We start from the raw sequence: 12783 nt of genomic DNA, 5'->3' as shown, positions 1-12783 counted from the left end.
ATATTGATAAGTTATATACTTATATTAAAAGATAATAAGTTATATTTCTTCAATGATATGTGAAGCTTAGTTTAAGAGGTTTTTATGTTCCGATTAATATTCGTCACCATATTCGTTTCGATTCGTATTCACTCCGTATTTGTATTCGATAATATTCGATTCTGTTTTCATATCCGAGTTTTCGATTTCGAAAAAAAAATGAAAACGAATATGATAGAGCTAGTTTCCGATCGAGTATTCGATCCGTTTTCATCCCTAGATCAACCTATACCATTATGATTTTAAGTCACCATTATCCATCTAGACCAACGGGGTAAACCATATTTTTCTTCCTAAATTGATTGAAGCAACAAAAACAAAATATAAGAATCTCGTAGTGAGTAACAACTTTTAGCCTTTTTTTTAAATGGCTCCGCTCAATATAAATAAGATCTCGATCTTATATTTTAGAACGGAGGGCATTAGTTACTTTCCATTTTAGAAAAGGGGCATTGGCACTAGATCAGGCACAGTGGCAGAGCCAGATAAAACCAAGCAGCATCCAGGCTTAATTTTCACCAGCTTGTAGCCACACAGTCCACACTACACTCCACTGGCTTCTGCTCCGTCACATCGCAACCATCATATCAGCTTGTGCAGGCGTAAGCTCTCTCTCTCGCACTTGCCGGCGGCGGCGAAATAGCGGGGGCAATGGCGGCCGCGGTGCAATAATCTGTGTCCAGCTAGCGAGCGAGCTAGCTCGGCATGTCGACGGATGCGCGGCGGGACAGTGGCAGTGCCCACGGCGTCGATCGACGACGACGGACGCCGTGCTTCATGGACGACAACGGCGACGACGCGCTCCTGTACTGCGGCGAGGACGCCGGCGAGCTGGAGCGCGACGACCGCGAGCCGGGGACGTCGTCGTCGTCGACGTGCACCGCCGCCGCAGCTGACGACGGAGGACATGGTGAGTGCTTCTGCTACGACGACGACGACGACGCGCCCGTCGACACCGAGTTCGTCGTGCCCGCGTTCTCGCCGCCGGGGCGCCGGCCGGGGGCCGTCGTCCACCGGCCCGGAAGCTGGTCGGAGTCCGTCTCCTGGATCCTCAAGGTGAAAAGCTACCACACACCACGAGAGCTAGCTCGCTCGATCCATCCATCGCGATGCTCCATTCTTGCGCGTGTGCGTGATGATCGAGCGCGTCTACTCTAACCTGCACCTCGTCTCGCCTTCTTCTTCTCCAGGTCCGGTCGTTCCACGGCTTCCAGCCGGCGACGGCGTACCTCGCCGTGAGCTACATGGACAGGTTCCTGTCCTCTCGCACTCTGCCGGTAATTCAATGGCCCCCACATTTGTCTCTAGCTGTGTCTAGCTACTGGATTAAGCACTGCAGAGATTAGGCTCTAAAAAAAGAATCAGCTGCAGATTACGAATCAATTAATCAAACTACTACTGTCTGTAGCATACTAGCATATATACTATCAAACATACAATATTTGCATTAGAAAAATTAGCATATCCACAGTAATATGCCAATGACATGTGGGCCAGGAAGCCACTGAAATGTGCTTAATTAATAGCTGTAGATAGCTAGCTAGCACACAAACCTGACGAATGTTTCTGGCAGATGCAAAAATTCTGAATCTTAATTTGTTAGGTGGATAGCTAGCTAGGGCATTATTCTGTCAGAGGGTGTGTCTGTTCATCAGGGGAATTTAACTTTCCCATTACTAGACAAAAAACATGCATGTGACCTTGATGCCGTTCTCTGGCTCAGGTGTGCCACCACACCAAGACTGAGAATTATGGTTGGCAGGGCCACTATTTAGATTTGGATTTGGTCTCAATTCCCCGATCTACACGATCACTGGCGACTTTGCCTTAAACTGTAGTAGGGCAGGTGCTTTTCATGGATCGACGGTCCACATGGTTTTTTTCCTTGTGATGATTGATTGTGAATCTGTGATAGAGATGAATCATAACAGTTCAGGGCTAAGGCCAATCTGATAATGACACTGTGCACTGCAGTTTACAGGTGCTACCTAGAGCTGTCGTTAGTTACGGGGACGGAGGGCTTGAGCCCTCACTACCCAATAGGACTATGAGAGCCTATGGATATTTTTTAAAATTTTATGCCAAAGGTTAATGGGAAGGAGGGCTAGATTTTTTTTTGTCGGAATAACCGAAGGAGGTCATTCAATGTAATTAAGATAGATAGGAAGAAAAAGTTAAAAAAAAGTTTTATATCGACGGCTGGCTGCCGAGGAAGGATGTGCACCAAAGCACATGCCCCGATCCATGTGTCAACCGTCCAAACACACACATAGAGCGAAACGTCAAGCACCAAACCGAACATCGCTAGATCTCTATCTAGTTTATTCAGTCCCCCTCTAATATCATCTATTGGATCCGCCACTAGTTAATTATAATATTCCTTCGCTCTGCTCGTCTGATCGGTTTGTTTGCCTTGATTCATGTTGATGAAGATGTCAAGAGTTGTGCTACCATTAGTTTTATTAAGACCTTGATCAAATGATTCTAGCTTCTTATTGAAATCTGACTAATCTCACCCAGGATTATGGATGGGCATCCCAGTTGCTATGTGTGGCTTGCTTGTCTCTGGCTGCCAAGATGGAAGAAACCTCTTCACCACCCCTCCTCAACCTTCAAGTACCTAGCTTGATTGATCACTCTGCATGTTTCTCTTAATTTGCATCTGTTTTGCATATGAACTTTGCAGCAATGTCAGCAGATCGAAGGAACAAGGTTCATTTTTGAGCCTCGGACGATCCAGAGGATGGAGCTCATCGTGCTGGTCGAGCTGGACTGGAGGCTCCGGTCGCTGACGCCTTTCGCCTTTGTTGATTTCTTCGCTTTCAAGGCCGGCTCCTCCGGGAGAAACTCGAGGATCTTGGCGTTGCGCACTTGCCAAATAATTCTCGATGCAATTCATGGTAATATGCTGGTAAAAGTTTTCTTTTTAAGGAATTAAATAGTAGGAAAATTAATGATTTCTTTCGGATCTATAGGATGGATATAGATTGATCATTGAGTCGCATGTCGTATGGCTTGTTATATAGCACTAGATGAATAGTCAAAGTTGTCCTAGTTAGAGTCTCTGTTTTTTATTTCACGTCGTTGATTTCTGGATCTACGTTTGACCATTCGTCTTATTTAATTTCTTTTACGTAAATATACAAAATTATAAATCATGCTTAAAGTAGTTTTCATAATAAAATAAAGAGTAATTTTTCTATCTTTGAGGAGGTACCATGAGAAACCACTGTTTTGTATGTAAAATTACCAAATTTTTACATAGAAAACAGTAGTACCTTATGGTACATGCTTAAAGATGGAAAAAATACTCTAAAATAAATTATAAAATAATAATAATATTAAAAATAATATAAAATTTTAAAATTAGATAAATAGTTAAACACATGTCAAAAATCAATGGTATTTGGTAAAAATAATCGGAGAGAGTACATAATTAGATTTAAAATTTATGACCATACTGCCAGTAGTAGTAAAAGGTGGCATAACATAAGTAAACTACAAGCCAATGTCAAGAGGTGAAAAATGGTACAATGAAATGAACTTGTTGTCTTCATGCCTGAATAATGTTATCATTGGTTCTTCAACTTTCTATAAAAGGACATTTTGTTTCCCTGTCTTAGATGAAAAGATGAGTTAGTGGAGCCAGGTTGTGAGTACTGAGTACTCAATAGTCAATACCATGGTTCCAAAAAACCGGACGGTAACCAGTTCCCTTGGGGTTACTGGTCGGAAGGACGTAAATATAATTAAACGGATATATTGTAAATAGGTTTTTTATCATCCTTAAAAAGTATCTTAAAATACTAAAAATTTTATATTATATCTTGAGATGCTAAATTTTTACACTGAAAAATATGATACATTAAAATACATTTTTAAGGATGTTAAAAAAGCTCTTCCATCAGGATAATTGACGAGTTATGTTATAATATAAATCAATAGTTCAAACCAGACCACTAATAGCTTAGATCATAGGAAGGAAACAATTGGATTTATGCTTCAATCGACCAATTATCTAAATGCATCTTGTAGCCAATCGAGCACTCAGGGTGGCAGCATCTTGACGACAGTTCAATGTGGCAAGAGATCACATGCTTTCTGAGTCCTGATAAATGATACTAGTACACACTGCAATTTATTCACTGCTAATTAACATGAGTATCCTTAAACATCCTCATGAGCACTAATGCTAAACTTTATCCTTGAATCACTGCATGTATCTCTGCATCCAAAGCTCTCTAGCTAAACCCTAGAATCTTCTTGCCATGGAACAGAGACCGAGTTCCTGAACCACTGCGCCTCATCAATGGCGGCAGCGGCGGTGCTATTGGCAGTAAATGAGTCGCCAGCGGCCATGGCTTGCAGGAGCGTCAGCCCTGAATCAGTTGCCTCGTGGTGCGTTGGCCTGACTGAGGTAGGTAACTGACGACTGACTGACTGACCAACCCATGACAACATGATCAATTCAAGATCTTTGTAATTTGCAAAACCTTGTCAGTTCGTCAGTAACATGAGAGAAAAAAAAAACTGATCTTTTCTCTCTCTTTTTTTTGTTTACAGGAAGGGATCAGCAGTTGCTACCAGCTGCTGCAGCAGCAGCAAGCTCTGAATACTGCGAGAGAGAGGAGGCGGCATCTGATGATACTGCTCGCGCCGCAGCTGAGACCAATGAATTGTTCGTCAGTAGCAAGTTCATCTTCCCGGGGCAAAAGGCGCAAACTTGGTGGCCATTTCGGAGAAGAGTGAATCTTTTCTCTTTGTTTTTGAGTCTGAATCAATTCCTCGGCAGTTTCTGTTAATTCTTGGATGAGTTCTTTATTTGTTTCTTTGTTTATTTATCATTTTATGATTGTTGCAGTTATGATAATTTTGTAGCTCATTCAGAAAGAAAAGAGAACATATATTTGAACATAAATGTGAGGAGTCGGGATCGCGAGTGGTAGGACTAAAGATTTCTCAAAGAAAGAAAAAGAGAAGCACCTGTATGATGAACTGATGGGGACCAAATAGGCCAGCAAACATGTGCAGTAGTATTTCTTTCTGCAAAGTGATGAAAAGTGAAGCAAAGGATGGATTCAATACGACACTGTGGACTGGGTAGTCTGCACTCTGCAGGGCTGGTCAAGTTAGCTACCACTAGAATGACCAAAAGCTTCCTCCTCGTTTGGCCCTAGCAAAATGAGAAGCATGTGTGTTTGTTTTAGCTAGTTAAACTTGATTATTGCTTTTTCAGCATCCCAACAGTATATTCATCTCATCCCTCATCCTGAAAATAAAGGACGAAGCGTAAAATTGAACTCCAGCAAAACATTCATCTCATTCTGTATTTTTGTATGTCGTCTATATGAAGAGAGAGAAACTCTATATTTAGATACTCTCTATGTCCTCCAAAAAGATACGGTGGATGTCACATATGGATGATATGCTGAAGTACAAAGAGATATGAAGAATTAAACTGTTTTAGATAATCATCCAAATAAAGATATAGATGACCAAATTTAGATAAGTTACGGGAATGCTCTAACCAGCAACATCAATACATCATACACAGTGGTCAATCCTCATATCAAATTGATCGATCACCATTATTCGGAATCCAAAAAATGTAGTACTATATAGCACAGTAGGACACCTGCATTTCTCAGGAGATCATCTGTCCTATGAAGTTCTTTTGTAAGCTGAAAAGACTCAGGACACTTCATATTATATATCTATAGTTGCACACTTGCATGCGTGTGTTAGTTAGACCTAAACCACTGTGTCAGTGCCACACTGTGCTACTTAAAAATCTGCCCATGACAACATGACAGCCGTTGCAATCTTCAGGGCAAGATGCCCCCATTGCTACCAGATTTGTCCTGCCTTTATGTAAAGCAGCGTCGACACAGCAGCAAAATCATTTGCTCACCAGCTCGATGCGCATTTCGAACTGCTGCCGGCCAGCCAAGCTTCGTGCCACACACATATAAAAAAGAAGATGGCATGAAAGATCTGAACAGTCGGTGAGACTCCTTTCCCAGAAAATGCACCAGCTAATGCAGCAGATTTGTGTCATTGATCCCTGCACTAATCTACGAAAACAGAGCTTCTTTGCGTAAAGGATCCAATCTTGTTCAGTGTTAAACTGTTTAATGCACATAATGATCGGTCCGTTCTTCTCCCCTTTTATTGACCAGATTCCATCGTTTTTTCATGTATAAGCTTTCCGAAATGATTAACGGTGTGTTTTTTGAAAATTTTCTATATGAAAATTGCTTCAAAAAATTATATTAACCTTTTTTTAAAATCTTTATACTTAATAATTAATTAATTATATACTAATACATTACTATATTTTCGCACCGGATTAATAATCCCCATACGAACGGTGGCAGTTGACAGTGAGATCTCGGGTTATTGATGGATTGTACAATATCGTGAGAGAGATATCTTGCGTAATCTGTTAAGTTTTGGACTTTGTAGATGGGTATCATTGTCGTGTTTGCCTTTGACAGATATTCTCTCTGATGATGGATGATTATATACTAGTATCCAGCTTTGCAATGGTATGTTACTCGAGCTAACTGAATTAACGAAGGTGCTGATTTATTTAGTTCGAAAAAGCTGGGAATTGCAGGTTGTTCGGTTCTCGAGTTTCTACTGTTTGCAACAGTCAGCTGCCGCTCTCTTTTTCCTTCAAACACTTGACTTTAACGCTGAACATTAACAGAGGCCGTGACTTTTTTTCAATAACAAGATTTTTCCACTAAAAATCATAATGTAACTACAATAGTGCAAATATAATGTAGTTAAAATGCAATTAGTAGGTAAGTACAATATGAGTTGTATGTAATTGGCATTTAATTTTCGAAAACCATGATTATTGCAGCGGGTTGTGCATGTGTGGCATGATCCGGAGGTCGGGAGATGGAGTTTGGGTCACAGTTTTTAAGCACACCGATGGATGTCCATCCGTTACTTACATGTATAGTAGTTTTGATTTATTTTATTTTTCTGTAATTTATAGAAGTTGAATTTAAACCTGTATATTTGCGAAATGATATAACTTATATTAATATATCTTATCAATTTTTTATATATTTTTAAATAACTATTTAAATGAGATGTAAGTATACAGGTGGACATGCATCCGTGTGCTAAAAAGAGTTTTTGTTCGTGTGTTGTTTGTGTTTTTTCATCTATTTTTGTACAAATCTCGGAGCGGATCCTATGGTCCAAAATGTGATCGATAGATATCTAGCAAAACTGATAAGATAAACCAGTTCCATGTGGAAAAAGTATAAAACTCAAAGGTACAACACTAGAATGTGTTTTTTTTTAGGAAAATCTTTCTACATAAAAGATTCTTAAAATTCAAAAAAAAATTTCAAGCATTACTTGGAGGAATTCAGCTCACATGTTTTAAAATAGAGCACCCTACATGTTAGCCCTTGGATCACTGTTAAAATAGAGCAAGTTTAATAATAGAGACAGGTGGTACATTCATTTTTATCAATATAAACAACTCATTAAATAAGAGGTGGCATATAAAACACATCAGTTTCACACCGGCTCTAAATGCACTTATTTCAATCATTGTTTGCCAAATCTATTACTTTTCTCTCACCTTTTCATTTGGAGCTTATATATAGATATTGGCTCCCATCTTTCGCTTTTTATAAGAAAAGATTAAAACGTGTTTTTGCAAACGAAAAATAATTTCTCGGTAAAACTTTTATATACGTGTCCATAGCGACTCAAAAGCGAAAGTTGAAACAAGAAATCAAGCCCAAAATTAAGTTAAAAAAATTTAAATTTTGACTTATAAACCGTTATAACTGCAAAACGATGGAAGCCATCGTGTCTTGCATGAGGGATGACTCTTCATCTATCTCCTCTATCTTCATTTTATCTCATTATATTATCATACATATTACCCTACCCGGAGTCACACGATACTGGGTAGAATTATAATATTAAGCTATTTTACTCTATATTAATTATATTATTAATTAAAATAAAAATATTATATGTATTATGACGTGTATAGGATCTCGATAATTTTTGTTCGCGTGCGGCCGGCCGGTCCGTGCTCGATCTTCCCCGCGCGCGCTAGCTGCTACCTCGCGAGCAGGAAAGATGGGGACGAGAAGAAAGACGGACTCGATATCGTATATGTCCTGTGTGATGTGTCCCAGTGGAAATGCATATGCCACCTAGCTTGCTCTCGTCGCTTTCGGGCTCAGCTCTGCAGGGAGGGCTCTGGCCATCACGCACGCATGCATGGTTGCACGCGGCCAGCCGGCTGGCTCCTTTCGGCAGAGAGAGTCCCAGTGACACGCATCAAAAGTAGCCACCACGAGTGCTGGACGAACAGAACAAACTAGCCGAGAGAGAGACATTCCTATCTTTCCGCTTCGGTTCATTCTTGTAAGCCAAAATTTAAATTTATAACTTAAATTCATAGTTGATTTTGGGGTTTTATCAAAATTTGTTTTCTAGCCTTGATTTTTAAATCGCTTAGGACATGTATATAAAAACTTTATTTATAAATTATTTTTTATTTATAAATATACCGTTTGACTTTTTTTTCCAGGAATAAACCAAACGGTCGCCCCATAGACGAATAGACGAATGACATGGTCGTCGATTGTTCCATCCTCATCATCATCGGAGGAGGAGTATCGGGTCGAAAAGGCTACGAGGATAGAAATACGGATTGATGTGGTGTTGGTAGAGAGAAGATTTATGATGCGCCATTGATACATGTGGGAAGCTCATAGTAGTGCAGTGCAGTTGGAGTGGAGTACCTAGTGGGGAGCATGTCCGACAGCTCATCCATTTTATACTCTAACTATATAACAGAGGATGAAGCATAAAAATATGGTTCGGCGGTTCTTCCAATACCTCCATTTTTAACCATTATCCATATTCTATATATAGATATAAGATTATTTCTCGAGTAGTATATGCTTAATAAGAAATAGGTAATTAATATATATTAATAAAATATAGGAGACGTGAAACAAAAGATTTAATATAGATGAACTGCAGTAGTACAAATGAATATAAATCTTCGTTAGATGATCATTCAAATAGATACAGATAACCAAATTTATTATATAAGCTGTTCGGCAAGCTTTTTGCCTTTGCCAATTGCCGTGCCGTGCCAGATGCCACGCTCACGAAATTCTGTGACGACGAGCGAGTGGGCTTCTCTGACGAAAGAATGGCTGCAGTTCCATCGGTGGATCATCGCTTGGCCGTCCCAAACGTTGCGATCGAGTGCGCCGCTAGCTCCTGCATGCGTCAGAAAAGAAGTAAGATAAAAGAGAGTGAAAGCGACTTTGGTTTGGTCAACCTGGTGATCAAGCACCAGTTATTATCATCTTTCCTTTTTTTTTCTTTTTTTTCCCTTCGTGCCTTGATTTGTGTGACTCGCTGGCACAAAATTTGGAGGGTCTTTTTTCCCCCTTTCTTTGATATTCTGCCCTGTAATGGCCGATCAGCATCTTTTGCAGCCACAAACACATGCTGCTTTGGACATGTGCAGCCCAGCATCTGAAACTTTCAGTATTCATGTTTGTAAACAACTAAGTGTAGATTGTCATACATGGAAGTTGTATGTGATTTTTGGTGACAAAATTTGGTGTTTGGGCCATGAGGGAGAAGGATTCTTCAAGAAAGAAAACATTCAGGTTAGGATACTAATGCACCAACAGAACATATTTGCAGCTATGGACAAACATGGCATGATGCCCTGATGTTTCTTGATGATCTGTTCTGTCAATCATTTCAGTGTTCCAACAACCAACCTTGCTCATTGCAGGGGAACTCAAGTCCAGATGTGGCACCCAACTAGCAAATCTTTAGCACTTGTCTTACTACCAACTGCATCTGCAGAAAACATTATACAAATGTGCAGGCCTAATAGGCGGCGCCAATGCGAATCTGCAGTTTGCTTTCAACACATAAAAGTTCAGTTTCCAGCTTCTGCTCTATGATTGCGGCGATCCAATGATCACAAATTCGGCACCAAGGAGCAGTAAAATACACAGCAAAGCAAGAATCCTTAAAAGCTATCTGCAAAGGATGTACTTTGCATCTTAAACTGAATATATAATAGTACATCACTCTGCTTTGATTAATACCCTCTGTATGTGCCAACCCTAAGATGCAAACACACCAGCTTACCAAGCCAGAAACAATCTTAATCTCAGTGAAATGGCCTGAGTAAGATCGGGATTTCTTACAGTGACTTGGTACCTACTAACTCTGGATCCACTCAGAACTACTGATCATCTTGCTGTGCTGAGTTGCTGAAGCCCAACAACCAACTGAACATTGCATCAGCTGAGTGCTAACTTGTGAATTCTGATGATGAGCATGAACACTAGAACACATATCAGTTTCAACCGGCAACTGACGATCCCGTCAGCTACTAACTTCCGCGATGCTGTGCAGTGATGGGCGCCATTGACGATGCCTGGAATGTGTCGCCGAGCTGCTCCGTTGGCTGTCTCTGTCATGCTGCACAAACCGCAATAGGATGGGCGGCATAAGAGTAATCAGAATTCAGAGAATGGCACTTTGTCGAATTTTTTCTATATAGTTTAGCAGACTTTGGAATCAAATTAAATTAAGGATCAACGGAAATTGCTACCATCCAAAGAATTAGTGTTGGGCGATTCTTCAGATCCATTAGTTTTTAGGAGTTAGGAGTGGTTGCAAGACTTTAGAGTTTAGACTATTGAAAGTCTGGCCTTCTTGGCCTTTTCTGCTAGCATTTTGTAACTATCAGGTTCCATATTCCCCATATATCTGACATCTTACAAGAGAATGTCAAACTTTCAGGTTTTTTATTTAGGAGATGACAGAAAATTAAAATAAGTAACCACTCATCCATGCCTTTTTTTTCCATGTGGTGTGAGGAAATCATGGTATGGCACAAGGTTGCTGTTTTGTTTGCTTTGAGAATAATTTGTCCACTAAGTACATAATAATAAAAATAGGAATAATTTTGTCCACTAAGTGCATAATAAACAGAGACATCATATCATGTTTAAGAGTACATTATTGTTAAACATATTCCTGGTATCATGATCAGGTATTATATGATATCTATAATGGATCTGGTTAGTTGGTTAGGTACTAGTGTGTCACAATTAGGGTGGCCAACTAAACATAGAAATAACAGTTGGGTTGGGCTATAGACCAAGTAACTTGCCTCATAATGTACTCCAAATTTAGAATGCTAACCAACTATGTACCCACCCACTCCCAGTGTTCACTCAACCAAAAGAAAGAAATTATTGAACAAGGAATGATAACTGAAATTCAGTAAATGAAAAAAACTCACATGTTTGAATTTCAAACATGTAACAATTGATATGTCCCTTTTGCTTCTGAAATTAAGTTTGGTTGATTATCAACCAAATCTTTCCTTCCATTTGGGAGTAAAATTATGTTTGGTTGAAATAGTAGGATTTAATTTCAAGCTAACATGTTGATTGAGCAAATGGTAAACTAGTAAGAATTAATAGCTGAGATGGTGAAGAAGCAAGAAGATTGTGACGTACCTGATCAAGATTCTCATCGAGCTGCGTGTGGCCGTCGCCGCCGCCGGGATTGATCCTAGCTCCGGCTCCGGCGGGTTTGGGGTCCATCTGCTGCTGCGCCGCCGCCGCCCTCCTCGACTTCTCCTCCTTCTTCGCCTGCAGCGCCCTGGTGACCTCGTCGACGGTGATGAGCCGGTAAGCCTGGCCGAGGAGCAGCGTGTCCCGCGGCTTGAGAAGCTTCACCCGCGTCACCCGCACCGTGCCGCGCCGCTCGCCGCCGCCGGCCGCAGGCGCGGCCGCGCGCGGAGCCGGAGCCGGAGCCGGGGGCCGCTTCTCCTCGGCGACGCGGAGGGTGACGAGCGCGACGTAGTGGCCCGGGTTGGCGCGCATCACCTCGGCGGCGCTGGTGGCCCAGTAGAGCCGCTCCACCCGGCCGCCCGGGTGCTGCACCACCACCGTCGCCGCCTCCGCTGCCTGGCAGTTCCCCATCGACCGACCGACCGCACCGAGATGCAGCTAGCCTAGCCTCCTTCTCGCCGACGAGCGGCGCGACGGCGGGAGAGCAGTAGTAGTACGGTGGCGCGGCGGCGGTGTTAGCGACACGACGCGACGCGATGCGATGCCGCCGGTGGCGCTCGCGTTGGAGCGGAGGAGGCGAGCGTGTTTATATCTCGCCGCGCGCGCGGCGGAGTGCGGTGTGGATCATTTACGGCCTACCGCTGCCTGGGATCACCTGTGCTGGGTCAGGACCCCAAAAAAAATGTAATTATGCAGAAATTGTTTAAATTTAGTTATTTAAAAGTTGTAAAATTTTTGAACCATCTTGGTTTGAAATTTCACTCCCTCCAAATGTTTGTGTCTCTAGTTAAGAAGTGAGGAAGCACCAACAGTGTGGTAATGGAGTTGGGGATGTATTATTCTAGTTAGCAGAGCTCTTAGTGCCTATAAATTTTACGTACATCTGGTTGCACATACATGTGTATAATTGTGCAGAAAAGATTATGCCATCATCAAAATTTAAATGAGCTTTGCTAAAATACCATTATTGAGGGATGTGTCAACACTAAAATGCCACTTGTGCTTTTAATGGACACAAATGCCCTTGCCTATACTTCTTTCCTACATTCGGTTTGATGAGTAGCAGTCGTGGCGAGGTGCAGCGGCGGTGGGCGAGACGAGGCGCAAATGACAATGATCTCAAGCC

The 12783-nt window shown here is 41.5% G+C and overlaps 2 protein-coding genes across 2 annotated transcripts; one reads left to right on the top strand and one right to left on the bottom strand.

Moving 5' to 3' along the window:
- Positions 1–816: 816 nt before the first annotated feature.
- On the top strand, positions 817–4820 carry LOC102711541 (cyclin-D1-1-like). The gene is made up of 6 exons (XM_006656760.2): positions 817–1095; positions 1230–1316; positions 2560–2655; positions 2738–2939; positions 4317–4456; positions 4603–4820. Exons 1-6 carry the CDS (start codon positions 817–819, stop codon positions 4786–4788), a joined length of 990 nt encoding a protein of 329 aa, XP_006656823.2. The 3' UTR covers positions 4789–4820.
- Positions 4821–9683: 4863 nt separating this feature from the next.
- LOC102711270 lies at positions 9684–12224 on the bottom strand. The gene is made up of 2 exons (XM_006656759.3): positions 11601–12224; positions 9684–10551 (listed from the first exon to the last, which is right to left on the bottom strand). The coding sequence occupies exons 1-2, from the start codon at positions 12066–12068 to the stop codon at positions 10456–10458; spliced, it is 564 nt and encodes a 187-aa protein (XP_006656822.2). The 5' UTR covers positions 12069–12224; the 3' UTR covers positions 9684–10455.
- Positions 12225–12783: the final 559 nt, after the last annotated feature.

Source organism: Oryza brachyantha, chromosome 6 (genome assembly GCF_000231095.2).
Source record: "Oryza brachyantha chromosome 6, ObraRS2, whole genome shotgun sequence".
NCBI classification, from domain to species: domain Eukaryota; kingdom Viridiplantae; phylum Streptophyta; class Magnoliopsida; order Poales; family Poaceae; genus Oryza; species Oryza brachyantha.
The sequence above is the reverse complement of the archived record's forward strand: the minus strand, read 5'-3'. Positions and strand labels throughout refer to the sequence as shown.

Coding starts and splice junctions, on each gene's coding strand:
- LOC102711541 (XM_006656760.2), top strand. CDS start 817: ATGGACGACAACGGCGACGACGCGCTCCTGTACTGCGGCGAGGACGCC. Junction 1,317..2,559: donor TGTCCTCTCGCACTCTGCCG/GTAATTCAATGG, acceptor AATCTCACCCAG/GATTATGGATGGGCATCCCA. Junction 2,656..2,737: donor CACCCCTCCTCAACCTTCAA/GTACCTAGCTTG, acceptor CAATGTCAGCAG/ATCGAAGGAACAAGGTTCAT.
- LOC102711270 (XM_006656759.3), bottom strand. CDS start 12,068: ATGGGGAACTGCCAGGCAGCGGAGGCGGCGACGGTGGTGGTGCAGCAC. Junction 10,552..11,600: donor TCGATGAGAATCTTGATCAG/GTACGTCACAAT, acceptor CGGTTTGTGCAG/CATGACAGAGACAGCCAACG.